This window comes from Perca fluviatilis, chromosome 19, assembly GCF_010015445.1.
Source record: "Perca fluviatilis chromosome 19, GENO_Pfluv_1.0, whole genome shotgun sequence".
In the NCBI taxonomy this organism is placed as follows: domain Eukaryota; kingdom Metazoa; phylum Chordata; class Actinopteri; order Perciformes; family Percidae; genus Perca; species Perca fluviatilis.
This window is the reverse complement of record NC_053130.1, coordinates 15,013,632-15,041,598: the sequence shown is the minus strand read 5'-3', so window position 1 is coordinate 15,041,598 and position 27,967 is coordinate 15,013,632. Positions and strand designations below refer to the sequence as shown.

General features: G+C 41.1%; 2 protein-coding genes across 6 annotated transcripts in view; one reads left to right on the top strand and one right to left on the bottom strand.

Moving 5' to 3' along the window:
- Positions 1 to 326: 326 nt before the first annotated feature.
- Positions 327 to 22,054, bottom strand: slka (STE20-like kinase a). 4 transcript variants are annotated; one of them, XM_039784926.1, is made up of 20 exons: positions 21,279 to 22,054; positions 18,753 to 18,917; positions 16,011 to 16,059; positions 14,068 to 14,217; positions 13,067 to 13,139; positions 12,537 to 12,731; positions 12,010 to 12,091; positions 11,697 to 11,828; positions 10,292 to 11,548; positions 10,058 to 10,188; positions 9,377 to 9,500; positions 8,354 to 8,533; positions 6,323 to 6,415; positions 4,985 to 5,056; positions 3,832 to 3,961; positions 3,002 to 3,126; positions 2,602 to 2,796; positions 1,921 to 2,046; positions 1,513 to 1,626; positions 327 to 1,366 (listed from the first exon to the last, which is right to left on the bottom strand). In XM_039784926.1, the coding sequence occupies exons 1-20, from the start codon at positions 21,426 to 21,428 to the stop codon at positions 1,220 to 1,222; spliced, it is 3,690 nt and encodes a 1,229-aa protein (XP_039640860.1). In that variant the 5' UTR covers positions 21,429 to 22,054; the 3' UTR covers positions 327 to 1,219. The 4 variants fall into 4 exon arrangements, with proteins under 4 accessions (XP_039640860.1, XP_039640861.1, XP_039640863.1 ...); XM_039784927.1 differs by lacking the exon at positions 4,985 to 5,056 and having other exon boundaries at positions 21,279 to 22,050; XM_039784928.1 differs by lacking the exon at positions 6,323 to 6,415 and having other exon boundaries at positions 1,220 to 1,366; positions 21,279 to 21,428.
- A 1,774-nt stretch (positions 22,055 to 23,828) lies between these two features.
- The window catches only part of LOC120547973 (SH3 and PX domain-containing protein 2A-like), a 51,916-nt gene continuing 47,777 nt past the window's right edge, over positions 23,829 to 27,967 (top strand). Inside the window, exon 1 of one of the 2 annotated variants that reach the window (XM_039783822.1) lies at positions 23,829 to 24,478. In XM_039783822.1, coding sequence (XP_039639756.1) covers positions 24,407 to 24,478 — 72 coding nt within the window. In that variant the 5' untranslated portion in view covers positions 23,829 to 24,406. The remainder of the gene's footprint in view (positions 24,479 to 27,967) is intronic. The other variant, XM_039783823.1, reaches the window with a different exon arrangement.

Genomic DNA, 27,967 nt, shown 5'->3' with positions numbered 1-27,967 from the left:
CAGCGAAGGACGTTTCCTCACACATTAAAATTACAGATACAGCGTTTTACCTTTCACACAACACTGGTTTTAACAAGAGCAAAAAGCTCACAGAAAAGAGCGATTACAGCATTGATATATCAGGAATACAAGTTTAGAAAACTAGATATGATCATAAAATACTTAAGGGCATTTTTGAAAACAAGAGTTAAATAAAAAAAGGTTAGTTTGAAGTTTGAACAGGCTTGGGTGAGACCAAGGTGACTCGCTGTCAAAATTACATCGACAGTTTTACTACTGCATATTTTTTCTTTAACTCATGTGGCAAAACAGTGCAAATCAACAGCTTTACATTCCTTTAGGTTTAATGTCAAGGTGATCAATTTTCTATATATACATATAAAAATGTATTTCTTCATTCTCCATTCTTTAACTAAGTGGGAGTACAGCACCTAAATGAAATGATGCGCTAAAACAATAGATATATTCTTGTTCTCAACATTGTAAAACCCTCATGACAAGCACAATATCGGATTGAACTTCATATGTAGGTACACGCAGGTAACATTTCACTCATTAACAACACGGTACATTCCTTTTCATTTTAACTCGTAGCCTTGTGATTTCAACATGGCGCTGTTTTTGACATAAGACTACACAGCCATAACAGAGTCTTACAACTACAGACTTTTTCTTTTAACTCAACAGTACATCTCCGTTGCACCAGCTCTACCTTACATGCAGCAACACAAGATCTCAGAGTCGTCTTAATCACCAGTACATGTGAAATGATTAAAATAATCTCTCAACATCTTGGGATTGTGGGTGAAAATGATAGCTAGTTATTGAAGTGCAAGACTTTCAGGGGGCACCGTATTTGCTGTATTACACAGGGAGGGGCCTAAATGCAGAAATGAATTGAACATATGAGGCACTAGAGATCATTCATACTGCAGTAGGCTGTGCTTACAATAATCTGATAAACATGATTGGCCTTCGCTACCAACTGCAGGCTTTTAAAATTTCAACATGCTCAAAAAAGTGCATATTATTATCATTGGACATTCCCCAACAAGCTGAGAAAAAATGTGATTAAGTGGGGGAACAGTGTATAGGCATGTCATGCTCACTAACTGTGGAATCTAAGCAGCCGGAGAAATGATGCCACTCCACCAGGATGAGTCAGTGAGCGCAGCCAAGTTAGATAGGAGTCTGTTTCGTAGCACAGACAGACACGAGGCTATAATCCAGAGTTGTGCAGGTTTGGGATGGGGTAGAATTTGGATACTCTACTCTGGGTGGTGGGGTTAAGGCATTCGGATTCACCGCTCATCTTAAAGAAGACCTCCTGCTCCTGGAGCTTCCGTGTGAACTCCTCCTCTAACGCCTGCAAGGGGCAGCAGATACAAACAAATGAGTAAACCACTGGGAGGGTTACATCACAAACAAATCGGAGAATCGGAGACATTCACACTCCTGACTGTAGAGGGAGTCCGTAAGAGACATGAAGAGTAAATGGATAAATAAATATACCTTCTTCCTGGGTCTTAGCTTCTCTCTCCATTCCTTTATCTCTTGGCTGTCCTCCTCATCCAGCTCCTTCAGCTTTTGGGTCTCATGTTCAATCAGAAGATGGCATTTCTCGTTCTGAAAGAAAATGTGGATTAACACATGGGGCTTCAGGATTAATGCGCTGGATTAATAAATAACACCTCCTGTGCTCTATCTACTTAATCTGCACTGGAATAGATTTATGTCGCTTTGCTTTTATTATTTTTTTTCCCAGCACAGTGTGCTAAGATCAAAATCATTTCCTCTTATTTTAATTTTTTTTTTTTTAAATCACACTTTTTTTCCCCTAATTATTCTTTTATAGGCACATTGCACTATTTATGATTTAGAGTGTGTGTGTGTGTGTTTCTGTGCGTGCTGTGGCCTCACCTGCAGCTGCTGCAGCTCCCTAATGTTTGAGTCACACTGCAGCTGCAGATCCCTCATCTGGTTCTCGTGTTTCTGGTGTTGATGGAGCCTCTCGTTCTTCTGCCTCTTGTCTTCCTGAGAAGCAAACTGGACCACGCAGACGAAAATACAACAGCACAACTGTTAACAGCAACTCAAACCCAAACAAAGCTATTAAGTGATACGTCTTTATTGCAGATAGGTGGTTTTGAAAGGTGGTCTGCTCATGCTACAGGCAGTGGGAGCTGGTGTGTGGCGATTATGCAGAAGGACAAGTTAGGGACGCGGCCACAGAGCGGTCCATTTCAAACATGTACTACACTGATTGCAAGAACAAAAATCATACTTTTCTGGAACACCCTATTTTTTGCCATCTACTTCTTGATGAAGATCATTTTTTTTAACAATATTTAAGCATTCCCCCAATGGTCTTATCTGAAGAAAGCTACATTGAAACAGCATTTTGAGGAGGATGGGGCCAGTGAAGCTGTTGAAATGGTGACTGGGCTGGGATAATTAGGAGTGTTTGTATTGGGCAGATCCTCGGTGTGACCGTATGCCAGTGTGACATAGTGTTGCTAAAAAAAGACCATGCATGCTCAGTCACCTATCCTTAAATGTGATGCAAGTAGAAATTGTAAAACAACAGCATGAATCTGTTACCTGTTTTATCCGCTCTCTCTCCTGCTCGGGCGTGACAGCTGCAGTGGCGGTGATGCGGAGGCTCTTCTTGAACATGGCCATGCGAGTCTTGGCCTCGCTGCGCTGAATTTTGGGAAGACGAACCCTCTCTTGAGTCTGTTTGTTCTTCATCTCCTCTATCAACCGCTGGTTGTAGCGATGCATCTGCTCCATCTCCTATAACACACACACACACACACACACACACACACACACACACACACACACACACACACACACACACACACACACACACACACACACACACACACACACACACACACACACACACACACACACACACACACTTTGGAGTTCAGCTGCATTATTTAAAATAAGACAATGTACATTTCTTTGAATAGATTTCTCTCCAAGCTCTTACTTTCTCATGCCTCTTCAGCAGCTGGTGTCTCTGTAGGAAGTACTGGTCTTTCAGCTGCTGCTTCAGCAGCTGGTGCTTCTCCTGCAGGTGGCGCTCCTCCAACTCCCACATGGCCGCCTCTCGAGCTACAAAACATACATGTGCATGCACACACACAAAAACACCACGCGAGGCCAGGTTAAGATAATTAAACAACAAGGTACACGGTGACAAGTAGAGCGATGACAGCAGAACAGACAGGAAACACTGTCAGCAAGTTGGACAAGCTGTAACATGTCTACATGTCAGTCAGTATTTGCACACTGTTGGCTTCACTGGCATACAGTCCCTTTATTAGCTAAAACTGATTTTTTTCTACCTTTTAGGCTACTGTTTGTTTCATGTATGTCCGTTATGAAACTTGAAACTTAGACAGGATGTTTGAGCTCAGTTGGTTGCTTGAAACGTAGTCTAAGCACGGATTGATAACAAAGTCTGCTGATGTGGTTCAGCGGTGTTGTGAGGAGTAAGAACCATAAAGCGTTGCCATGTTTCTCAGTAGCACATGAACGCACCACAACGGAATTCTTCAAATAAATCTATTCTTTCACCAGCTTTACTCTGCAACAATGAAAACACTGACGAAAATAAAAAGTATGTGATATTTCCTATGAATGACTGCATGTCTCAGTCTCCACAATCTGATTTTCATATCACACTGAAATAAATAACAAATTGAAACTACTATGGTATGCTTTAGAAGTTGGTATTGGAAGCAGTAATGCAAAGATGTGCCGTTGTAGTAAAGGGGCTGATTTCATCAGTCAAGTAGTTTCTCCTCAATCTCTTACCTCTCATCAGCTGCTGCTTGTGGTTCAGGCAGTCTCTCTCAATAGTGGTGATCTCCAGTTTATGCTGCTGGATGATTTTCTTCAGCGCTCCGTCCAGGTCTTGCTGCTGCTTCTGTAGGAACTCCTGCTCCTGAGGAGCCAGAGAGAAGAAGAGCAGTGAGAGGAAGCCAAGGGGATCATACAGAGGGACAGCAAAGAGCTAAGAGATAAGGAACAATACAGTGTTAAATGCATCTTACGTATCAAAACTGCCTAAAATTAAATGATATAATCTAGTCAAGCCATCCACTTCAAGTTCAGAACAACACAGCGCACGAAGATGCCACATCATCAACTGGAATCAGTAGAGGAGACACTCAAGAGATCATGGATGGCAAGGATCCACAATGAAGGTGAAGAGAGAAACTGTAGTAAAGATTCAGATTCAGTTTTATGTGAGACAACATGGACATTGACATTCAGCCTACATTTTGCATGACTCATTACAACATGAAGAATTATCCATTTATTTTTTTCTTTTTTTAATATCTTTACACATAATTTAAAATTGAGATTTAGACTACCTAGCTGGTGGCAAATTGTCGGTTACATACTGCTATTACTTCACTATGATTCAGCATAATTGATTATACAGAATTCACTGTAGAAAACCTACAACAAATAACATTGTTATTTTAGTGCTGAATCTCAACTGAGATGGCTAAAAATGTGATACTGAAACCAAATTATGCACAATAAAAGTGACTTTTACATCCATCCTGTAAGGCAGTCGGTTTATATTTGGACCTCAGCTGACAGAGACAAACATGGATCCAGACAGGAGGAATTCAACAACTACACCACCTCTGGGAAAGAGCACTGTTTACGTCCAGACTTAATGTAACGATGTAATACAATATAAATACCGTATGAAATACACAGACTAGATGTAGAAAATGTGTGGATTGTTGGAGGGAAAATACTGAGCAGGAAAGGAAGAGAGAACCACTGCACAAACACAGTGATGACAACACTAAAAAAAAAACAAAAAACAATAACACCGTCCATTCTTACATGTGTCCTTAAAACTGAACCATTACAGACTATCTTTTCACTTCGCACATCTAAGTATGGGCCAGAGATGGAGAGAAAGGGGAAGGGAGGGGGGACTTACATCCTGCATCTGAGCGTTGAAGAGTGCACATGAGGACAACTGAAAAGACTGTATCATAACCTGGGCCACTGCCTGTGGAGGAGAGCACAGAGCGCACTCGTCCAGATCAGGGACAGACAGTACACAGCAGGCTGAGGATCTCTCTCACACACACACACACACACACACACACACACACGGATTCTTCCTAAGTTATGTAAGAGATTTCCCATGTTGGGAATATCGGTGAGTTTAAGGCGCACAGTACAGTTTGGATAAATGTTAAGAGGAAGTCAATTGATTAGTTATTAATACACTTTTTGTCTTCTCATGCTTGAAAAGCAGCAATTGAGTCCAGCTTGCAAAAAAAACAAAAACGTTTTGTTACTTTCCATGCTACTGGCTCATGGAGTGTTAAGAATCTACGAGTTATCTTTCACACAAAAGAAGGCCTTTGTCCACGGCGACTCATGTCTAATGCATAAAAGATGCACAGGAAAACAAAGATTAGAAAGGGCTTTCAGGACAGATGTCTACTGTGGAAACAAAAGCTGTGTCTGCAATCGCTCCCTCCTTCATGAATTCACAACACGGTAAACACTCAAAGGTCCTCTATGGTAAGTAGTCAATAGAGAGTGGACACTTATGAATCATCATCATCATCATCATATTGCATCACCACTGACGAGTGTGCGGTGACATAACCGTGATTTCCATTTATCTCAGGAGAAAAGTTAAAGAATTGCATTGTGTTGATGTTCAGTTGTAGTAGGACACATGCTAAGGGTGTTTTGTTCTGTTGTTGGCTATTTAAAAAAAACATAATTAATTCATCACAGTATGTATAATTTTTTTAGGGCTGGAATTAACAATTATTTTCACTAGCGATTATTAATTTGGTCTATAAAATGTTAGAAATGAGTGGAAAATCCCCATCATTTCCAAAGATATTCATTTTAATATCAACGTGGACGAAGAAAAACAGCAAACATTTACATCGAAGAAAGTCAGAACCAGAGAATGTATGTCACTTTAGTACATCAAGGTACTTAATCACATTGATCCAACAATTCTGTGAATCCAATATAGCCATAAAACAGTGCTGCTCATTAAGTTGCCTCTTTGCCCATGACGGCTTAATACCACCACATATATTGAAATGGTATGGTAAAATTTGGCGGTTGACAAATATCTTTAGTCTAACGATACAAAGCGATTACAGACACAGCAATTTTTAGTGTTTGTGTGCATGTGTATACTTTCCAAGAATGAATCAGGTGATAGGGGAAGAGGGAAAGGAGACAGAGAGGAAGTAATCTTACTCATTCACAGAGTAAGAGACAGCAGATGATGGTTTACCTCTGCGGTCTTAAGTAACGATAGGTCCTCCTTTATGCGTTTCATGAGCTCTTTTCTCATATGTTTGGGAGACTGTCCAACTTCCTGTTTGACCTACAGTGTATGTGCAGAAACTGGATGATGCTGTATATTCTGAAAATCTAACAAAGCTGGCCAACAAGAGCAGAAGACATGCACGGCCCACTTTGAGAGGAGAGATACTGCACCCAGCCAATAATTGATTTAAAGTCGGCATGCTTAATTCCCATGACCTGCGTCTGATGTTCCTTGGAACTAGTCAGTCAGTCTTCTTTGATTAGTAGCACATCAGAACTGTAAGTTTGAACTGCACAAGTCAAAATCAAGTCATGAGTTTGTCAAAAGAAAGATACATGGCAGAAGAGGTTAGTCTCAAAAACAGCTCCTTGTCTATTACTTTGCATTCAATTAAGTCCCACAGCCATCAAGATAATTATTTTGCCTCCAGAAGTTAAAAAAAGAGTAACTGAGTTGGAATCATCTACGACCTTTATCAGTCCTGATACGTTGACTGCTCAAAATCTCTTGATTTATAACTGAATGCAGATTAGACTTCACTCATGCACCACGCCAAACTAAATAATTCACGTCTTGTTGCTTCCTGCCTGCTTTTAAAGAAGACTGATCACACCTGTACCTAAGAAACCAAACCATTGCAGAACTCTTTGTCACTGGTCTTGAAGACTACAGTCTAGTTTCTCCGACTTCGGTGATAATGAAATCCTCCCCCTGAAAACTGGTAAAACCTTCATATGTAATACCAGGCACCCTTAACCCACTTCAGTTTGCTTATCGACTGAATAGATGTATATATGATGCGGTTTCTTTTGTCCTGCACTCTGGCTTAGGTTCTTACTTTCAAGATGTTCTAAGACAGGTTGCTGTTCATAGACACTACTCCTGTGTTTTCTGTTCTATCCGAGTCTACTGGTTTCCTTTTTTATGTACTTGTTTATACTTCAACACTGTGTGTGTAACTCTGTGTGATAGCGATTGCATACCGTGTATACTTTGAAAGTTTTTCGTTGTATGGAAAGGCACTGGTGGCCTTTTGATGTATAGGACAAAGAAATCCTTGACTATACACATAAATGATGATTCCATATCAGTTACTCTGATGCAAGGCTTTTATCATTTCCCCAAATGAGCCCAACACCACTCGGAAAAGTCTTCAAAAGTTGGCCATCCCATGACCAAAGCCACCTCACACACTCATACAAAAGACATGGTTAGTTAAATACACAATAACAGTACATTTTCAATAAAGAAGACAACATTGGAAATATCAAAAATAATTTAAAAATATGCATTTCATCAGTAGGCAATAGCTTATATTTTTGCAGCTAAACAACCACAACAAAAGTACATAACTGAGAACTGTAGCAACCACTTTAAGCCAACTTGCAATACTATTTTTAGGTACAATAAAAATATACTCTACGCCCAGAAAGCAAATTGCGGGTAGCACAACCACCACCAGGCATCATAAATACACAATGGATGCCAACTGGCACTGTTGCCATAAAAAAAAGCTGCATAAAGCGAAACACGAAAACAGCAAGCACACTCAAAAAATCCAACAAAGCATTTAAGGCTGTCAAGCAGAGAGAGGCGTTAAAATACTAAGACTGAACTTGTATTAAATAGTTCTCTAAAAATAACAAATAGACTTATTAGCACAGTACTGCTTAGGAGGCAACCAGAAGCCTCAGGGCAGATGAATAATGGATACAACAACATGGAGCTAGCAGCATCTAGGAGAAAGATAGCACAGTCTATCTGTTGCTATCATTTGCACACAAACCGTACTAGAACAGCAAGGCACACCACTCCCGTAGGATTAATATGACACAGCCAAGTATGCCACCACCGGCTAAGTTGTTAAACACATGCACCATTTAACAGCTCGTAATTTATGACATGCAAATGCTTACGACCTTGAGCTCCCCCAGTTAGGAGCTAGTCAGCCCACTAAAGGCACTTCCATGCAGAAACAGTCATGCAACACCGTACCTCTTTCTTCCGGTTCTTCATCATGTTTTGGAACTTGGAGAGCTCCTTGTCTTGGTCCGCTTTAATGCGCTTGGCTTCGTCTCGCAAACGGCTGGTGTGATCCTGTTCCAGTCGCTCAATGGTCTGCTTCTGCTTCTTCTCAAGGTTCTCCACTTCTTGGTCATATTGACGCTTCTTAGCCTGCAAGAACAGAATTGGCAGAAACTGGCATCAGCCTGACGTGATGACTATAAGTGTTTATACAGTATGGGATCCAATATCAAAAGATTAACATAGATCAACAACCAAGCCTTTATTGCTTAAAAGGTCCCATGGCATGAAATTTTCACTTTGAGGTTTTTTAACATTAATATGTGTTCCCCCAGCCTGCCTATGGTCCCCCAGTGGCTAGAAATGGTGATAGGTGTAAACCGAGCCCTGTGTATCCTGCTCTGCCTTTAAGAAAATGAAAGCTCAGATGAGCCGATCTGGAATCTTGCTCCTTATGAGGTCATAAGGAGCAAGATTACCTCCCCTTTCTCTGCTTTGCCCACCCAGAGAATTTGGCCCACCCATAAGAGAGAGACTCTCCACCTTGCCCCCCCTCTCTCCTCCTCAATAGCTACAGACACAGAAATGGCACATACTAAGGAAAGCTCATTGTGGGACTGGCTCTAGTGGCTGTAATTCTGCACTAAGGCTGAATTTCAGGAAAGAGACTTCAGATACAGTATTAGGGGACCACTAAGGTCTATATAAAAGCATCCAAAGAGCACCATGTCATGGGACCTTTAAAGAGGGAAGGGGAAAGTTACTAATATTGTGACCATCATTGATTAGAAGACAATTTCCGCTTCACAGTAGAAATTCTAAATGAATAAATGCTACAGTAAGTGATAGCGACAGACTGGTGTCTGGCTGCATCCTTCATGCAAGTCCCTCATCGTCAGATTGAGATCTACTTTGAGATGAAGCAGCTCGTTTCCTAGGAGTTGGCCAAATAGAATAACATCACATAACTGTGGTACGAACAAACTGACTCACAGTAGTTTCCTGTTCAAAGCGGCGGTAGATCTGCTCTCTCTGCTGCTGCAGCTTGTTGCTTAGCTGCTGCTGGGCCCTCTGCTCCTCTTTCTGCAGGAGGCGCAGCTCTCTCAACTCCTGCCGCCTGAGGAAACCACACACCAAACAGTCAAGTCAGGGTGCCACCATATTTACTTATCTCAAATTCAATAGTTAGAGACATTGAGGATGTCAAATGTTTTTCATAAAAACATGTATTTTTCATTTCTGAGATGTTTTTTTTTTTTTCTCTTTCTTATCTGCATTTTAAGATTGATAAAAAGTAGTCTCCCATTCATATGTAATAGTTGCTTTAAATGGTCCTGGGTCTCTTAATTTCTGAATCAGTATTTGTTAAATTGATACAGGTTAACTTTGTGCATTACTGACATAAAGACATGAACCCAACAGCAAATAGTCAGCAAGCACTTATGTAAACATAAGTAGTAGTAGTAGAGCAGCATGTCTCAAGTCTTAAAAAGGCAACATGGGAGATGACAGTAACATAATGCAGCAATCGTCATGGGAGATAACCCATCTGGCATTTGTAAAACTCTGTGGGAGTTGTGAAATGAACGAGAACTATTTAAAACAGGCACGTTAAATAGGCCGTGTCACATATTTAGACCAACAGTACGGTAAGCAGGTTGGAAACAGACGTACCTCAGGAACCTCATCTCTTCGCTCTTGGCGTCGTTATCGGTTACTATCTTTGATGTCGTCACACTGACCTCCACGCCATCCACCATGAACTTACGTGTCTTCTTCAGAGTCTTCTTCTGACGCCTTGACTCCTATAAATGAAACAGGGAGGTTTTGGGAGGCTCAAATATTCATAATAGTGTTGATAATTTAACAACTGAGGTTGTACTTGAAGCACATATTAAACTGTAATACCTGCATAGACACAGAGCCCCCTTCTTTACTCTTGGACAGGAAGCTGGAGATGGACAGATTGAGGTCAAGACTGTTGCTATCAGCAGCAGAGCTGCTTCCAGAGTCAGAGTCCTTCTCCAAATCCGGCTTGATCACAGCAGGGCTTCCATGCTCAATCTTGCTTTCTGAATCGGTTTCGCTCTCCGGGACGGAGACAGTATCTTGGGAAATGCTCTCATCTGCGCAAGTAGCTTTCTCCTCATCTTCCTTCACAGGACCTTCTTTACATGGGATCACTTGTTCTGAATCCTCAGAAGTGTCTTTGGCTTCATCACTGACTCCATTTTTGGATTCAGTTGGGGCCTGTTCCTCCAGATCAACCTCCCCCTTGGGCTGATTCTCTTGTTCAGGCTGCTCTGCCTCCTTAGTGGCCTCATCTTCAGGCTTTTCCTCTGGCTGACTCTCTATGGCCTCCTTCTCCAACAACACCTCAGCTGACGACTCACCAACGCTCGACTTTGTGTCTGTCTCTCCATTTATGTTTGTGTCCAATACATTTGATTCTATATTCTGTGTGTCTATATTGAGGACTGTGCCATTAGCTGTGTCTTCTATTCTGTCCTCTGTCACTTTATGGTGAGGCGTTTCCTCATTTGGCTCTTTGCTTTCTTCTTCTGCCTGTGCCACTTCTCCTGATATGGATTCCGGTTCTTCTGGTGCATCTTCAGGTTGCTCTTGTGAGTCTATGGATTCTTTTGTACCATCTTCTTTTTCTACCTCTATTTTCACCTCCTCTGGCTCTCTTGCTTCTTTTATTACTTGGGTAGGTTCATCCTGCATTTTCTCTTCCTTTGTCTCCTTCTGTTCCTCTACTTCTTGACCATCTGTGACAAGTTCTTGTGTATCCACTGGGTCTACAGGTTCTTCTGGCTGTGGTACTACAGGCTCAGCAGCAATCTCTTCAGCGTGAGCATCTTCTGGTTTAGTAGGTTCTTTAGGATCTTGGGAGATAAAGTCCTTGGTGGGCTCTATTAGCCCAGAGGCCAGGTCTTCATTACTGGCATCAGAGACCTCGTTGAGTTTCTCCTCCTCTGTCTTGTCTACCTCACTTGTTCCAAATCCTTCATCAGAGAGCTTATCACTGGTCCGGTCCTCAGCACGCTCTGCCTCCATCTTTTCTTTAACAGATTCCAGCGTGGAGGGAGTTGGTGGGACTTTGTCGTCCTCTGAGCTGGCCACACTGGCATCTGATGGCGCTCGCTTGTGCCCAGGAGCCGCCTGAGCCAACAGTTAGAAAAATATGAAAATAAAAAGATGTAATTTGCAAAGATATCAACAACTCTTAACGCTCATACGTCATTTAAATTATATATTTTGTTGAGTTCTATTATGCTTGTTATACACATAGACCAATAAAACTACATACCAAAGGTGTATCAGGCTCTTCTTCCTCCTCCTCCTCTTTGCTATCCTCGATCTCCTCTGTGACTTCAGCTTTGGCCTCGGCTATGAGTTCTCTGAGAGGTCTGCTATCAGTTACACTGGTAACAAAAGGATGCTACATAGGTTGACAGGGACACAAGAAATATAAATCTTTATCCTTCACAGCAAAACAGAAAAAGTCACATTCAGAATTTTTATTTAAGTGTGTATGCATTCTTTGAGCTATTTTGCAGGCTACGTTGATGATTGCGTACTGCGAGTTAACAGTAGGGAGTGAATGGAGTCGGGCAGCTCACCTGTAGAAGCTGTAATGTGCTCCACCTATTGTCCACATTCTTATCGAGTGCTTTCCGCAGAAAGTCGTTAAATTCCGGTGACCTTTTAAGAATTAATAAAACAGAATCAATCAGTTTGTTGGCCATAGATCAGAGGAAGTGAAAAATACAATTATTGCCCTGTGGCCGTTCAGTTAAAGGGGCTGTACTTAAAATACTGAAACAACCAGCAGCCTGGATTGTCTCCACATGGTTCTCACAGACCATTCCCCCAATACATGAAATACCTAAGTTTTTTTAAAGATTACAACACACACACAGAGGGAGTGTGACTTCACTCTCTGGCCAGGGCGCCATTACTCCACTATATCCTTACATACATTTATTTTTTTTGCTGCTATATGTAATGTGCTGAATATCGAGTACGGCCCCTTTAAGCACTAACAATTCACCAAGCTTTCACACATTAAAGAGTCAACATATCCTTATCTCCAAACCGGAAACATTCCAGTGCCACCTCTCTAGTTATCACCAGCGCTCCATCTCACCAGCGAGAAGGATGCATGAGTGTGGGGGGCTCGGACTTGGCTATTTTCAGCAGCACTCTCATGGGATTCATCTCGTGGTTGGGTGGCTCAATCTGTGCCAGCTCTATCAGGGTTACCCCGAGGGACCAGATGTCGGCCTTAAAGTCGTATGGACGGTCCTTGGAAGTTTCGCACATTACCACCTCTGGGGCCATCCTGCAAAATTAGAAGTCAGTGGGTTTGTAATTAGCATAAGCAGACTGCGAGTGAATGTGTGCATTCAGGCATGTTTGATATCTTCACTCTTCAAGGCTAAAAAGACAATAAAATAGTATGTGTGTGTATTTCGGTCTGGAATTTGAAAGATAGGAAGCCTATTCAGTATTTAAAGCTGAGGTCATCCAACCCTGTGCATCTAAATTGCTGAATGAGGCCTTTTCCATTTCCACATTCCATGACGGCATAGAAAAATCATAGCTGCGAGACACGCTTGGACAATTATCAGATAGAAAGGGGTAAATGTCCTCTTGTCTGCAGGCTGCATGACTCACCAATACGGAGTGCCGATGAAAGAATCTCTTCTCTGTAACGTCTTGGTATTTTTAGCAGACACCCCAAAGTCAGCTAAAAGTAGAAATTAATTAGGATTCTTTTCATCAGTTAATCAAACTGTATAAGTACATATTATGCATTAAACAGTGAATATATAGATAATATCAAATAATAACATACATAACATTTCTACTGGAGCCACACAGTTATAGCAGAATTCTTTCTCAACTATCCTGCTTCAAGCTTTTAAATATGAACCCCATAAGTGGGCAGAAAATCCCTTTCTTATCGTCACTCCCAGCAGTTCTGTTGCCTGTGAAATTATTTTGTCCTGCTCTTTTTCTCCCCTCACTTACAGTAAGCAGTATGCACACATTAGAGGGAAAGAGAGCTCTATCATTAAGGCCCTGGTAACTGCTTGATAAGTATTGTTTGCCTGGCTTTGCCATGACCCTCTGCCTACAGAACATGAATCATCAGGGAGCCAGCAGCTATGGATGCTACAGTAGCAACATAAATACTTTTACTTCTGAAATATTATGTAACCAATTCAATGTATCACCAACTCCAGCACAAGTGGTGTAAAAAAAAAAATGCAGGTCTCTCCTTTGGCGCAAAAGAAAAAGCGTCATAGTTTTTTTTATTTTATAACTTGACACCGCATGAATGACTCATTCCAGTTTTATCATATGTAAACACAGTCCTGAGCACCACTATCCCCAAAGTCACATAGCTGAGCTGGTTGGTACAGCACTGATGGCAAAGGGATCCACAATTGACTTTACTAATTAGCCTTTAACGGTAAGCCTATTAGTGTTGTCCCCACAGGAAGGTTCAGAGTGGCCACTAAGATATCTGAGAGAGAAATCTACAATGAATCGATTATTGTTCTGTGTAGTATTATGAAGTGAGTACCTTAGCACGAATATTTGAATAATCCTTCACATTTAGAGAAATATTATGATGGAAAACTCCGCAGCAAAAGAGGATAGATTTTTACCCAGTTTCACTTCTCCATCCAAGGAGAGGAGAATGTTCCCGGCTTTCAAGTCTCTGTGGATGACTTTGTTCTCATGGAGGTAAGACAAGGCCTCCAAGGTCTGCCGACACACCACACGGATCTGGGGCTCCGTCAGGGGCCTCTCCAGTTCTGTGGATCAAAATGCACACAATGAATTCATAATTGATTATGGTTATCGTAGTTTTTGTGATTCACTTTTACAAACGCATTTTGGATATGTTAACATCAATTGTGATGGCTTGGTGGTCAGACACAGAATGCAGGTAAAACTGCAGGCAATTATGGACCCTCACCCTCACCCCCTACCAGGGGCGGATCTAGAAAAATATTTATGGGGTGGCAAGAGGGGGGGGCAGGAATTTTGGAGGGGTGGCAACATATGGCAGACGTGTATATACTAAATTCAGTCACAGTTATCACAGTTTGATGAGAAATAGTATGTACACACTACAAAAGGACACAGGCTGCCATTTACAAACTCATACAGACAAACTTAATCTCATGCAATCAATGTCCTGCATTTGCGGTTTCATGTGAAACCGTTCATATTAGGAATAAGTGACCGTACAATGTGATCTCACTTAACAGGAGATAGAAGTATGATAGAAGTAAGGGGCATTATCACAGGAAAGGCATTAAGGTAAGACACCGGTGATGAGTGGCAGATGTGTGAGAGGGGAAGCAAACAGTTTTTGACCGACTGCAGTTGGATATTGGACATTCACGCTCGTAAATTGTCAAATTGGCCGTAACTTTTTATTCGTTGATGCCAACTGGGGTGGCAGCAGGGGTGGCAAGGCATTCTTTTATGGTGGCATTTGCCACCCTATGCCACCCCGGTAGATCCGCCCCTGCCCCCTACACAAAACACTAAACAAACTCAAGAGCACTTTCAGCAATAGATTCATTTAACACTGCTGCCCAAAGGAATGCTACAGGAAATCATTCCTGCCTGCTGCCATTAAACTCTATAACTCATCTGCCCCTATTAGATGACCACTATTAGTCTCCATTACCAGTACAGATTAATTACGTGTATATGTATCCCTCCTTTTTAAGTTTGATTCCTTCTCCTCTCACTTGTGATTGGCTCGCCTGATGCAACAACTGCATGCTGGTGGTTGCCATGACAACATGCTGGCTGTAGAGCTGTGTTGGAATGGACGTGTATATTGTGTACAAACACATTCATATATTTGCCTTATGTCCTCTCTGCACCTTATTTATTATGCAGTCCCACTGTAGTTGTATCCCTCCTTTTTAGGTGCATTTGTATTGTATCGTGACCATACTGTATTGTATTTTAATGTATGTACTGTATTAGTGTTTTATGTTGTAACTGTATTTAAGTACCTGGCTGCGAAGACACCTTAATTTCCCCGCAGGGACATATAAAGTTAACTAACTAACTAACTAACTAACTAACTAACTAACTAACTAACTAACTAACTAACTAACTAACTAACTAACTATCTACAATGATGGTATCCAATAGCAACTGGAGGACAAAACTTCATCCTGACACCAGCCAGCATGCATGAATCAAATTAATCTGGGGGAAGGAATTGGCTCTAGGTGAGTCAGTCCACAGAGCACAACACATCAACATCCAAAAGTGAAGTGAATTAATTTGTATCCACTTTGTAATGCACACATATGAGAAAGTGGTGAGGTGTTTCTTCAAGCTTCAAAATAAGAGAGAGAAACTGCAGGCATTAGTAGTGGACTAACCACTCCTTGAAATCTGAGCTACAATAATTACACAGTTGGAATGGCTTCTCCAACCGAGGAGAGGCAAAACAATCCCGCAGAGGAGACTTCTGGATGGAATAAAAAGAGTTGGCACTTGAGGATGGAGCAAAGAAAAAGCTCCAGCACTTTATAGTGTTTTTTCGGTTTCCTGCAATGAAAGAGGGACTTACCCAGCATGATGGCATCCACTGCACCACCCGCACAAAACTCAATCAGAATCTGAAATGGTAAAACAAAGTGGAACAAAAAGTAATGTGTACTGTAATGCAGTGAAGCCACCAACTCCTCTCATAGCACAGAATTTCCTTCAAGAACTTGTGTTATCCAAGGTAGGTAAACAACTTGACCTTTATAGGAAAGACATCAGAACCCCTTTCCTAGGTTATTGATTACGCTGTGGAGACATTTCAAGAAGACAATCGATCGGACACTAAACAGCTATACTGAGCAAACTCTATTGACAGATCTTTTATTTTCCATTTCAGGACAATCTCTCCGTTTCCTTGTCGGAGCGAAACATCAGTAGAGGTTCCAGTTGCAAGCTGGAGACAGAGACTAGGATCCTCTCCCTGTAGTTTCTTCGCAATACAGAGCATGGTTTGTATGCAGAAGATGTGTAGTTCATCCTGTTAGTAGAACAATTTCTACAAAATAAGTTCTTATTGTTTAGAGTGTAAATGCTTAACGTGTGTGTCTCTATGACTCACATACAGGATATTTCATCATCATTCAGTTCTGATGAAAAATGATTTCCTCATTTGGGTAAACGTCATAAAGCCAATACTCCCTTTAAGTCAAGATGGCAGGCGCAGTACACACAATTTCCTTTCTGGAGTATTGACAGTTTAATTCTTGCCACAAACAAATATTCTTTGTATACGTATCTAAACCATACTATTTCTTTTAGGGAAGATGTGAAAGGAAATATGCTGATGAAATATGCTAGGGAGTTAAAACCATAAGAACTTAAATTTACTTTTACTTGTCTTATAATAATATACAACTAAAAGCTACATTAAGAGTTTAGGCTTGAACATAATAATGCATTTCCTTTCACAAATCTTCTGACACGCTTAAACCAAATTACCGGCTGTCTAATAATAAGAGAACTACGGATTCACCAGGTCATGGAGCAACTCTGTGAAGCCACAGTACATTAGATGAACATAACACCGTCCCCTAATACTGTTATAGAGATGTAAAACGGACCAGCTCCTGACCTCAGTTGTAATAGCAGATGTAATGTATCCGACCACCACTTCATATTGGCACTTGCCAGTTATTTGGCAGCTCATGGTATCAGATGATAGACAAAAATCAATCAAAGCTACACTCGAGCACCGCCTTCTTTTCAGGGACTCAAACAAAGAGGAGAACCCAAGTGGCTGTTTCTGTTCTGCATTACAATTTACTGTGTAAAGGGAATCTCGTGGGTTAAATTGAACAACATGCATGTGAATAAATCCTCTCTCTTTTCTAGCAACATGTTTTCCTTGATTAATCTTTTGTGGAAAAAAGATATTATACATTAACTTAACATGTGCAAAGCATAAGCAGTTACACATTAATCATGCTGCTTAAAGACGGGGGCCGAAGGGACAACCTGTATGCAGCTCTGAATTATTCAGGCACTTTCTCCAGCCACCAAAACCGCTCCATTATCTTCCCATAGATGTTGCCAGTCCACAAGGGACGGCCACATGACACCACCTGCCAGGACCTAATTGCTCTAGGGCCTCTTACTGCACACAGAATGAGATCTACTGGCCATATATTAAAACTGCACCGTGACTCAACTCTCTGCTTACAGTAAAATAGCTTGAAAAGGAAGCAGACTCTTTAAAAAAAAATGGGAATTTAGAAAAAAAAGAGAATTTTACTCTTTTGTCACTATAAAGAAACAGCTTAAAGTGGCCATATTATGCTCATTTCAGGTTCATAATTGTATTTTGAGGTTGTACCAGAATAGGTTTACATGGTTTAATTTTCAAAAAAAACACCATATTTTTGTTGTACTGCACATTGCTGCAGATCCTCTTTTCACTCTGTGTGTTCAGGTCTCTGTTTTAGTTACAGAGTGAGGCATCTCACTTCTATCCCATCTTTGTTGCTAGGTAAGTATCACATCATCTAGTGGTTACAACTTCAGTCAGTACAAGGCAGGATTAGCCGGGAGACTTCTTCTAAACGAGGGCGCACTTCCAACTTTGCGTGGAATACCTGCAGAACAGGGACATGTAAGTAGTTCTTTTGTAGATTATGGTGAACTAGTGTGTGTTGTAGCAGTGTTTTTCCATTGAGAACGAGCTAGCATGCTATGGTTAGCCACCTCGTCTGACGTTTCTACTGACATAGAAAGCCCTGCAGATTTTGAACAGCTCACCCGGAGACTGAAGGCAGGATACATTCAGAAACCGTATCTCACTCAAAACAGCATGGATGTTTGTTTTTTTCAAGTTTGTATGCGTGTGGAAGCAGCAGAGACACAAAATAACACCCCAAATCACAGAAAAAGTGATTTTTTCATAATATGGGCACTTTAAGATTTATGGGGGATAAGAGTAAGGTCAAAATAAAGAGTATGCCCGTGACTTCAGCTGGAAGATTTTGACCTAATAGCTCTGGGAGGTCAGGCAATCCTGCCGTCGAACATGCAGTCTTAGCCTTGTACAATCCTCTGACTGTGCCACATGATCGATTTTAAATTCTTCAAAGGTAGGCAATGGGGAACAAATGCACTGTTATTATCCCTAAATCGAATGATATAAGAGTCCAGCATAACGAATAGTGGCTTGTGATGAATTTGTGTGTCTCCATGCGTGACTGGTTCACTGCCGCTGTGTCTCCTTGGCTTCAAATCAACAGCAACACACAAGAAAACAGTTCTCTCAGTCAGGCACTTGCTTACTTACCCAAAGTTTGCCTTCAAAATAGAAGGCATCCAGCAGTTTGACGATGTGATGGTGGTTGCAGGAGGCCAGAATGTCAATCTCCACCATGTAATCCTCCAATTCATCCTCTGTCTTTGTGTCAATAACCTTGGCAGCAGCGAGGGTCCCATTCTGTTTGTTCTGAGCCTGAAAGCAACATTGACGACAAATGATTGTAGAGAATGTTGTTCAATACATTTCTTTTCTAATATTGCTGGCTGGACTACAAAACCATCAGCTTGGCTTACTTTGCTGGGGCTGTGCAGTATAGTGGCTATTTTGGAAGAACACCCATCAACATTAACAATTTCATTTAAGACAAAAGCCATTTTGGAGCTAGAGTAATGAAAACTGCAGCACTTTGGCTTGTGCAGCACCTAGAAGATCACATCTCTATAAATACAATTTCATTGAGACTTTATGATAACATGTTATATGGAAAAGGAACACTACTGTGAAAAAAACCACAGCAACCATTTGAAGTAAAAATATTTACAATACGCCCCATCATCTTCTGACCTACTATAACAAAAGCTGATCTTGCGTAGCTTGCTCACTTCCTCCTCTTCTTTTTCTCCCCTCACTTCTTTCTTTCCTTTCACTTTGATACACAGACTGTAAAGTCACATGTGAAGTTACAGTGGCAGTCATTTAGAGATTATACCAAATAAATCTATAATGTAATAGGGAAATGGCTTATGCTCATCTAGGTAACAAATGCCCTAAAATCATCATTCCTGATTAGGCTGTGCTAAAGAAAAAACGACCACCCACCCTGTCAAAAAGTAGCCGAGAAGTTATTTTAAGGCCAGCTTTGGGCTTAATGTTTATGGATACAGACACAATCTTGGGGAGTTAAGGAAAAAGAAAAGGGAGGGAGAGTCACACACTATATTTACACAGTTCTGACCTGACACACTCCCTGTCTTTTTCCCTTTGTGCTGGCCGACGCCTGTCTAGCACAGACCATCAGTAATACATAATATGCACAATATAAGCTTCATGGTGGAGAGGGTAGTGATAATTTGTCTGCCACTGAGCTATTCAAGTGGAGCATGTGGCCTTCAGTCATTATGTAACACTTACAACTCTGTAGTGTTTTGAGGGTATCACTGAGAGAGTTTGTGGGTGCCATAAAAACAAATAACATTGTTAAAATCATGCACATTGTTAAAATGATCAGAAGGGCTGAATTTCTGTCACTCATAAGCCAATCTAACTATGTGAACTGACAAGCTGTGCGAACAGAATTTTATAAGCAGTTTGTCCAAACAAATGGCCTGTCTCCTTACTGTACTGTGTCTCTTTTTATTTGCTGATGTGCATACTGTATTTGTTGAGGACTCTTTTGTCTGTTACTCTCTAAAACAGCTGATTCACACTTTGCTGGCAATATTCATCACCCCACCCAAATGAGGCAGCCATCAAAAGCATGTGAAATAACTGGTGAAATACGTAGTTTGTGTTTATAGTAACATGACCTCATGAAGGCAAGTCCTACCTCTATGTGTGGGAACCACAGACTGGTGGGAACAGGGAGTCAATACATTGTGAAGAGTATATTTGTCTACATCTGAGAAGGCATGTAAGTCCACTGGCTTTCATCACAGTTAGTTAATCAGCTAATAAGACTTGCAAATGAAGATTCGCTGGGCCATTAGCTGCTTTATTTGATCACCAGAGTTCCAGGAAGGGAAAACATAAGCCACAGAGAAAGAGAGAGAAAGCTGGGGGTTACTGCAATAAAAGAGTCTTGAATTGATGAAGAGATGTCGCTTCATGTTAAACTAACCACTAAACTACTGAGCTATCAACATTTATCATCTGATAATAATGATCAGTTATATGTGGATATTGTGTCCACCTCATGTATAATGTACAGTGTGTTGGTAAAACTGAGTGTATGGCATAAACAAACTGCTTGCACATTTGACTTTTAAGGGTACCTGCTATCAAGATATACAGTATATCTATTTTATTTTATTACTGTTTATCTGTGTCCTCTGATCTCTCTGAGCAACCAGATTAGACAATCCAGTTTGGCATTTGTGAGGCCATGTTTATTCTGTGTTGGTGAACCACACCTTCAACAGTTTGAGTGAGGCCAAGTGCAATTCAATGACATGGTGGCAAAGTCATATTTACAACATGTTAATGTACAGGGCCTATCTTAAACATGGGAAAAAACACAGACACACTTAGGATGTAAGCTTAAACTGTCACTAAACACAGTCCTAGGTTATATTTCTTTACATCCTTACCTTGAAGATGTTAGTAGGCAGGTAATAGTTGCAGTACAATACAGTATGAGTAAGCTGTCATAGCATGCATTTGACAATAAAATTGCATTAACTGAGGGTCTAGTGGCATAGAGGATGTGGCCTGAACGAGGATTGTGCTGTCATTTTAATGTATCATGACCTGCATGCAATGTTACAACATGAAACACAACGAAAGCCTGTCTTGAGAAATGGTTTAGAAAACCCCAAGACGGATGTAACATATTACCTTGTAGACTTTCCCAAACGCTCCATCTCCCAGCTCCCCAATGATATCCCATATTTCCTCGGGGTTAACGTCTCTATGTACATGTTCATACTGCTTCTTCTTCTTATCAGGCCCCAACTTGAATATCTTACGAAAATTGAAGAAAGACATCTTTCGGATGTGAACTACGGTGCAGTGAATGCGATCACTTCGGTTATTTCCGCAAAGAATATAGCGGTTCCTCCCGACGCGGAGCTCAAATGGCTATCGAAATAACAGCATGCAGGCGTCAAATGAAGGCAGACAAGCTGCTATAGTAGCCATTCAGCTGTGATAATGGCAATTATTTCCCTCGACGGCTGTTATTCATAATCGCATCATAGCTAGCAGTGTTCAGGACGCTGGTCGATGAGATGAGGGATACAGAGACGAGTTCGCTAATACGCACAGGCTAGTAATTCCATTTTAATAAAATCAAATAAATAACATTAAGAAGCAAATATCGACCACAGTATAAACCTCAACGCGGCATTTTAATCATTTAGCTAACCTAGCGAGTAAAACACGGATAGTCCGATGACCCCATGCTTCGGTTGGCTGACCACACAGAAGTTAGCAGACCAGCGTCAAGCTCGGTAACGTAACGGCACGTAATTTCCGTTCAAAAACAAAACTGTTAAACCGTCTCTGCTGTTCGTAACGAACAGCCGTAGGCCTACACACATATACGTGGTTACCGTCAGAGGTTCAGCACAGTGAACTCCACTTGGCGGCAGAGCAGAATCTGTGCGTATGTATGTGGGCAGTAACCGCTAACATCATGCCATGGAGGAGAGCTTCATGTTCCCACCGCCGTAATCAAAACATAGCTAGACAGTAGGCTATATAGCTAAGAATCAAAACCGCGGCGATTTGAAAGTTTGGAAGGCATAGTCATGGAAGTTAACAGCGTTAACGCTAACGTTATGTCGTTTTGTCAGGCGTAACGTTAACGCTACACTGTTTGCTGAATAAAAATACTAAATGCAACGTTATTATCATAATATGGTAAGGCCGGTTTTGTGTTGCTGTAACAACGCAAGAGACTTACTAAGCTTTTACTTCGGAGGCTAAATGTTTCCGCTGTCAGTTGGCTTTGTCGACAGTCAGCTTGACGTAGTTAGTTAGCTGTATCTGTTTCCTGAATCTGCTGGGCTCAGCCCCCTCGGCTCTAGGATCTACCTACCCATAGACTGTATAGTCAATGGCTCTAGCTACCCATGGATGTATTAGAACGGCTCTACCACGCATGCTACTGGTTCCTGTCGTCATGGAAAGGGAACATAATGGTAGAAGTTGTTTTGTTCAGGCCCACATTTATGTTATAAAGCTGATGATGTAGCTAGTTAGGCTAACATATCAGCTTATTCAGAGTAAGCATTCATAGTCTTGTGAGCTGAATAACCTTATGATTTAGTTTAGTTGCTTATTTTTTTTAAATCACAGTAAAAGTAGGTCTGTAAGTGAACATATTATTTAGCTACTATTCAGGGTACAACAAGATATGGGCTACGTAAGGTTATGGGATCCCTGATTGCTCATAATCCACTGTTGGATGAATTATAAATGATTGTAAAATAGCCTAAGCCCATTCACTTTTAGTTGTTGTAGCTTCGTTACTTGAACCTGGACACATCACGTTAGGTTAAGAGCAGACCCTTAAGTTAATGCAGCAATATTATAGGCTATAGGCTACTAGAATAAAACGTTCTGCAGTAGGCCTGGATCCATCTAGGGATGGATGTAGGCATTAAGTGTTATTAGCAAAAATTTACTCAAGTATCAAAAGTAAAAGTAATTTGATACATTTTTAAGTTGAGGCATGACAATATTTAAAGAAAAAGCCTTGCGTAGGCTATAATATTCAAATATATGATCGTATTTTATAAACTGATAGATATAAATCTGAATCAGTCTGTCAGAATCTAAATCCCTAAACGTTAGTTTTTGGTTTGGTTCGAACCAACCTTTAGAGAACCATACACTAGCGTTCCCTAAACGTTCTGTGTTAGTGGGGCTATCAAATAAATGTAGGCCTAAGTGCAGTAGCCTAAAAAGTAAAATATTTGCCTTTGTAATGAAGTCTGGAAAGCCATGAAATAGGCTATTTAGCTAAACAAGAAAGTACCTCAGAACTGTACTTACACATACATAAAATGTACCACCTAGGAGAAGGAGATACATTTTTGTTTTGTAGAAAAAGTATAGGCTTGTGTGATTGTTTTAGTCTCCTCTTCACATCCATGTCCATGCCTCCGCCACTAGGAGGAAGCAAAGTCATTTAGTCTACCATAAGCCGAGTTCACACAATCGGTGTTGATGTTATGTGATTGTCAACTAAGCAGACAATTGTAGGTTAAAAATGTCGCCGTTAATGCGTGTTTAAGCATACGAGCTGTTTTCTTGAAGTTAAAAATACAACATGTCAGCTTTTGAGAGTTTATTGTCGCAAATGTAGCCTAGCAAATATTTTTTAAATAATATTTTATTTAAATAAAAATATCCAGCAAAAAGGTTTCCTTTTGTATAGCCTAGGGAAGGAGGACCATTTGAAGGCAGCAATATTCTCTTTTCCATCCAGTTTTATTGAAGACTAAAATGTGCGTGTCATCGCGTGTATCCTCCTAGGCTGTCTACTTTTCTCTCCAAACGCTCAATAGTTTTTAGCAGTTGTGCACAATATTATGTTACACGTGAGAAACAAGAAACAAAGCAACAAGTCCCATACAGTCTGACATCACTTCTTCAAAGGGTCGCAGTAGTGTGTCCAGGCAGCCAAAGCGGGACCGCCCCGTATTGACACACTGCCCTCCTGTCCGTACTTTGCTGCGGCAGTCCAGCCCTCCTTGAGGGAGGGGAAGACTGATTGAACGCCAGTTTTATTGCGTTGTCTTGTTTCACAATGGTTCAGAAACACCGAGACCGCCTGCCACCATCGTTTCATGGATGCACCCTTAAGTCTGAGCGCGGGGTCTCTCCTTTTACCAACATTATAGTCCTCACAAGCCCTTGTGGTGTTTGATATTCAGTATCGCTTTCATGGGTGAGCGTCTTCTTTTGTAGCATTTATTAGAGTAGTTCTTGCTGCAAATCCCATTTGGTCTGTCAAGATGCAGCTGCGAACCGTCCTTGACGTTAATGTTGTGGACGTGCAGAAGAGAAGGAATCCCTCCAAACACTATGTAAGTAGCTATACATTGTCTCCTCTTACTGTGTTTCTGCTCATCATGTTGTTCAGCTATTAACTTCACAAGTTTAGGCTCCACAACATTGTAAACCAATGTCTTGTCAAGCCATGCTAGTGCTCTATGGATGCCTATCGGTCTGTCGATTCCACTACTTTGGTCCAGACCTCCAGACTCAAATATCTCAACACCAATGTGATTGATTTGCCTTGTATGGAAGAGGATTAGGGCCACATGTGAAAACATTTATTGAGTTCTAAGTTTAAAGTCTGAATTCTGAGAATAAAGTCTATTCTCAGAATTTAATATCAGAATTCTGACCTTTTTAAAAAAAAAAAACTTACATAAAAGTCAGGATTTTAAGATTAAAGTCAGAATTCTGAGAAAACTTTCTATTATGAAAATGTTTTATTATGTCATATTCAGTATCTAAAGATGGATACAGTGTAGTGTATTTTTTTAGAAGCAGATACAGTGCCTTGCGAAAGTATTCGGCCCCCTTGAACTTTTCGACCTTTTGCCACATTTCAGGCCTCAAACATAAAGATATAAAACTGTAATTTTTTGTGAAGAATCAACAACAAGTGGGACACAATCATGAAGTGGAACAAAATTTATTGGATATTTCAAACCTTTTAAACAAATAAAAAACTGAAATATTAGCAAAATTATTCAGCCCCTTAAGTTAATACTTTGGCCACCTTTGCTGCTGAACAGCTTAGAAGTCGCTAGGGTATGTCTCTATCAGTTTTGCACATCGAGACTGACATTTTTGCCCATTCCTCCTTGCAAAACAGCTCGAGCTCAGTGAGGTTGGATGGAGAGCGTTTGTGAACAGCAGTTTTAAGTTCTTTCCACAGATTCTCGATTGGATTCAGGTCTGGACTTTGACTTGGCCATTCTAACACCTGGATATGTTTATTTGTGAACCATTCCATTGTAGATTTTGCTTTATGTTTTGGATCATTGTCTTGTTGGAAGACAAATCTCGCCCCAGTCTCAGGTCTTTTGCAGACTCCATCAGGTTTTCTTCCAGAATGGTCTGTATTTGGCTCCATCCATCTTCCCATCAATTTAACCATCTTCCCTGTCCCTGCTGAAGAAAAGCAGGCCCAAACCATGATGCTGCCACCACCATGTTTGACAGTGGGGATGGTGTGTTCAGGGTGATGAGCTGTGTTGCTTTTACGCAAACATAACGTTTTGCATTGTTGCCAAAAGTTCGATTTTGGTATCATCTGACCACAGCACCTTCTTCCACATGTTTGGTGTGTCTCCCAGGTGTCTTTTGGCAAACTTTAAACGACACTTTTATGGATATCTTTAAGAAATGGCTTTCTTCTTGCCACTCTTCCATAAAGGCCAGATTTGTGCAGTATTCGACTGATTGTTGTCCTATGGACAGAGTCTCCCACCTCAGCTGTAGATCTCTGCAGTTCATCCAGAGTGATCATGGGCCTCTTGGCTGCATCTCTGACCAGTCTCTCATTGTATGAGCTGAAAGTTTAGAGGGACGCCGGGTCTTCTGAGATTTGTAGTGGTCTGATACTCCTTCCATTTCAATATTATCGTTGCACAGTGCTCCTTGGGATGTTTAAAGCTTGGGAAATCTTTTGTATCCAACCCGGCTTTAAACTTCTCCACAAGTATCTCGGACCTGCCTGGTGTGTTCCTTGTTCTTCATGATGCTCTCTGCGCTTTACACGACCTCTGAGACTATCACAGAGCAGGTGCATTTATAAGAGACTTGATTACACACAGCTGGATTCTATTTATCATCATTAGTCATTTAGGTCAACATTGGATCATTCAGAGATCCTCACTGAACTTCTGAGAGAGTTGCTGCACTGAAAGTAAGCTGAATAATTTTGCACTCCACTTTTTGTTTATTTAAAAAAGTTTGAAATAGCCAATGAATTTCGTTCCACTTCATAATTGGGACCCACTTGTTGTTGATTCTTCACAAAAAATTACAGTTTTATATCTTTATGTTTGAGGCCTGAAATGTGGCAAAAGGTCGAAACGTTCAAGGGGGCCGAATACTTTCGCAAGGCACTGTATATGCACTGTTTCAACGAGGTCTTCTGTGCGATTGTAGGCTTTTTTTATTCAGCCTGGAACTACAGTGTCTTTGTAGCCTGGTCCTACCAGACTCTCATACATTTCATTTGTACAGAGAGTCTGGCCACTCTCCATTGACAAGTGTTAACTTTCTTGAAGGCGGGTAGTCTGTTGAAGTTTAAAACTATTGGATCTGCCCTGAGCCACTCTGGATCTGCCATAACTAATCGCTAACGTTTGGTCGTGACGTTGGCTTAGCATCGCTAGCGTTCGCCTTAGCCAACTCTTTCACCACTAACGGAGCGAGCTGGAAAATCAAACTTTTCCTGAACCCCGTGGGGAGGAGGGCCACACCATCATGGCCACCAACAAAACTCAGCAAAGATTGTTCTTGCTCGGGCTTTAACTTCTGAATATTTGGCAGCTTTGCCACAACGGACCGAATTGCTTCGCTCACGTCTTTCTTCGCTCGCGTCTTTCTTCGCTCGCGTCTTTCTTCGCTCGCGTCTTTCTTCGCTCGCGTCTTTCTTCGCGGCTATTAAGGAATTACAACTCAAACTAGCGCACAACCTCAACATCATCGTTCTCAGCCACTCCCTCTGTTCGCTGAATGGACCGGTAAAGATTTGACCAGAGAAAACCCAAGAATATACCGCAAACCCAGACGGAGTACTGAAGGAAAATTTAAATTGAGCGGAAGTACGTAGGAGGGCGGAGCCAGGCTAGTGTCTTTGTACAATAAATCAATAATTATCAATCTATAAATAAAGTTACATAATGTTTAATACCTCGCATTGCTTCAAGCTACCGTCATTCTGCTTGTTTAGCATGATAGCTAACATCTGGGCCTTTCCAAAGAGGTCTTCTGTGTGATCCTAACTTTGTTATCCAGCTTGGAACTGCAGTGTCTTTACAGAGATTTACTTCACAGTAATTCCAGAACGATAAATCCACAACTGAACGGTTATTTCTTTGGTGTTTTCAACCACAGTATTTCACATTCTGCCACTTTCCTGAGGTAGCCTAGATCCTAAATCGGATCTGCTAGAATGGTCTATGTAGTTAGCTTTAGGCATGGGGAGTGGGAATTGGTTAGGGTTATAATACCAGGGTAAGCCAATCGGAGGCAGAATAAGGGCCACGAGGAACGTCCTGTGACATCGACACGTCTAGCGGATCCGATCTAGCATCTACAGTTTCCTGACTACTTTGCTGGTACATAATACTAACCTGGAACAAACAAGCCAAAATAATGAGACAACAGCGTAAATGTGATAAATAATGTGCATTTGGATAGTATTATAGTAAAGCATGCACCCAGGGTGCATTGAGCATGGATTTTTTTGGGTTTTTTACTAGAGATGGACCGATACCAGTATCGGTATCGGCTCCGATACTGCCTAAAACGCTGGTATCGGTATCGTG

What these genes read in the sequence shown, in the direction of transcription:
- slka (XM_039784926.1), bottom strand. Translation starts at nt 21,428, where the DNA reads ATGTCTTTCTTCAATTTTCGTAAGATATTCAAGTTGGGGCCTGATAAG. An exon ending in TGAAGAACCGGAAGAAAGAG is followed by an intron (nt 6,416 to 8,353) that starts GTACGGTGTTGC and finishes CATACACTGTAG; the next exon opens with GTCAAACAGGAAGTTGGACA. An exon ending in TCAACGCTCAGATGCAGGAT is followed by an intron (nt 3,962 to 4,984) that starts GTAAGTCCCCCC and finishes CTGGCTCCTCAG; the next exon opens with GAGCAGGAGTTCCTACAGAA.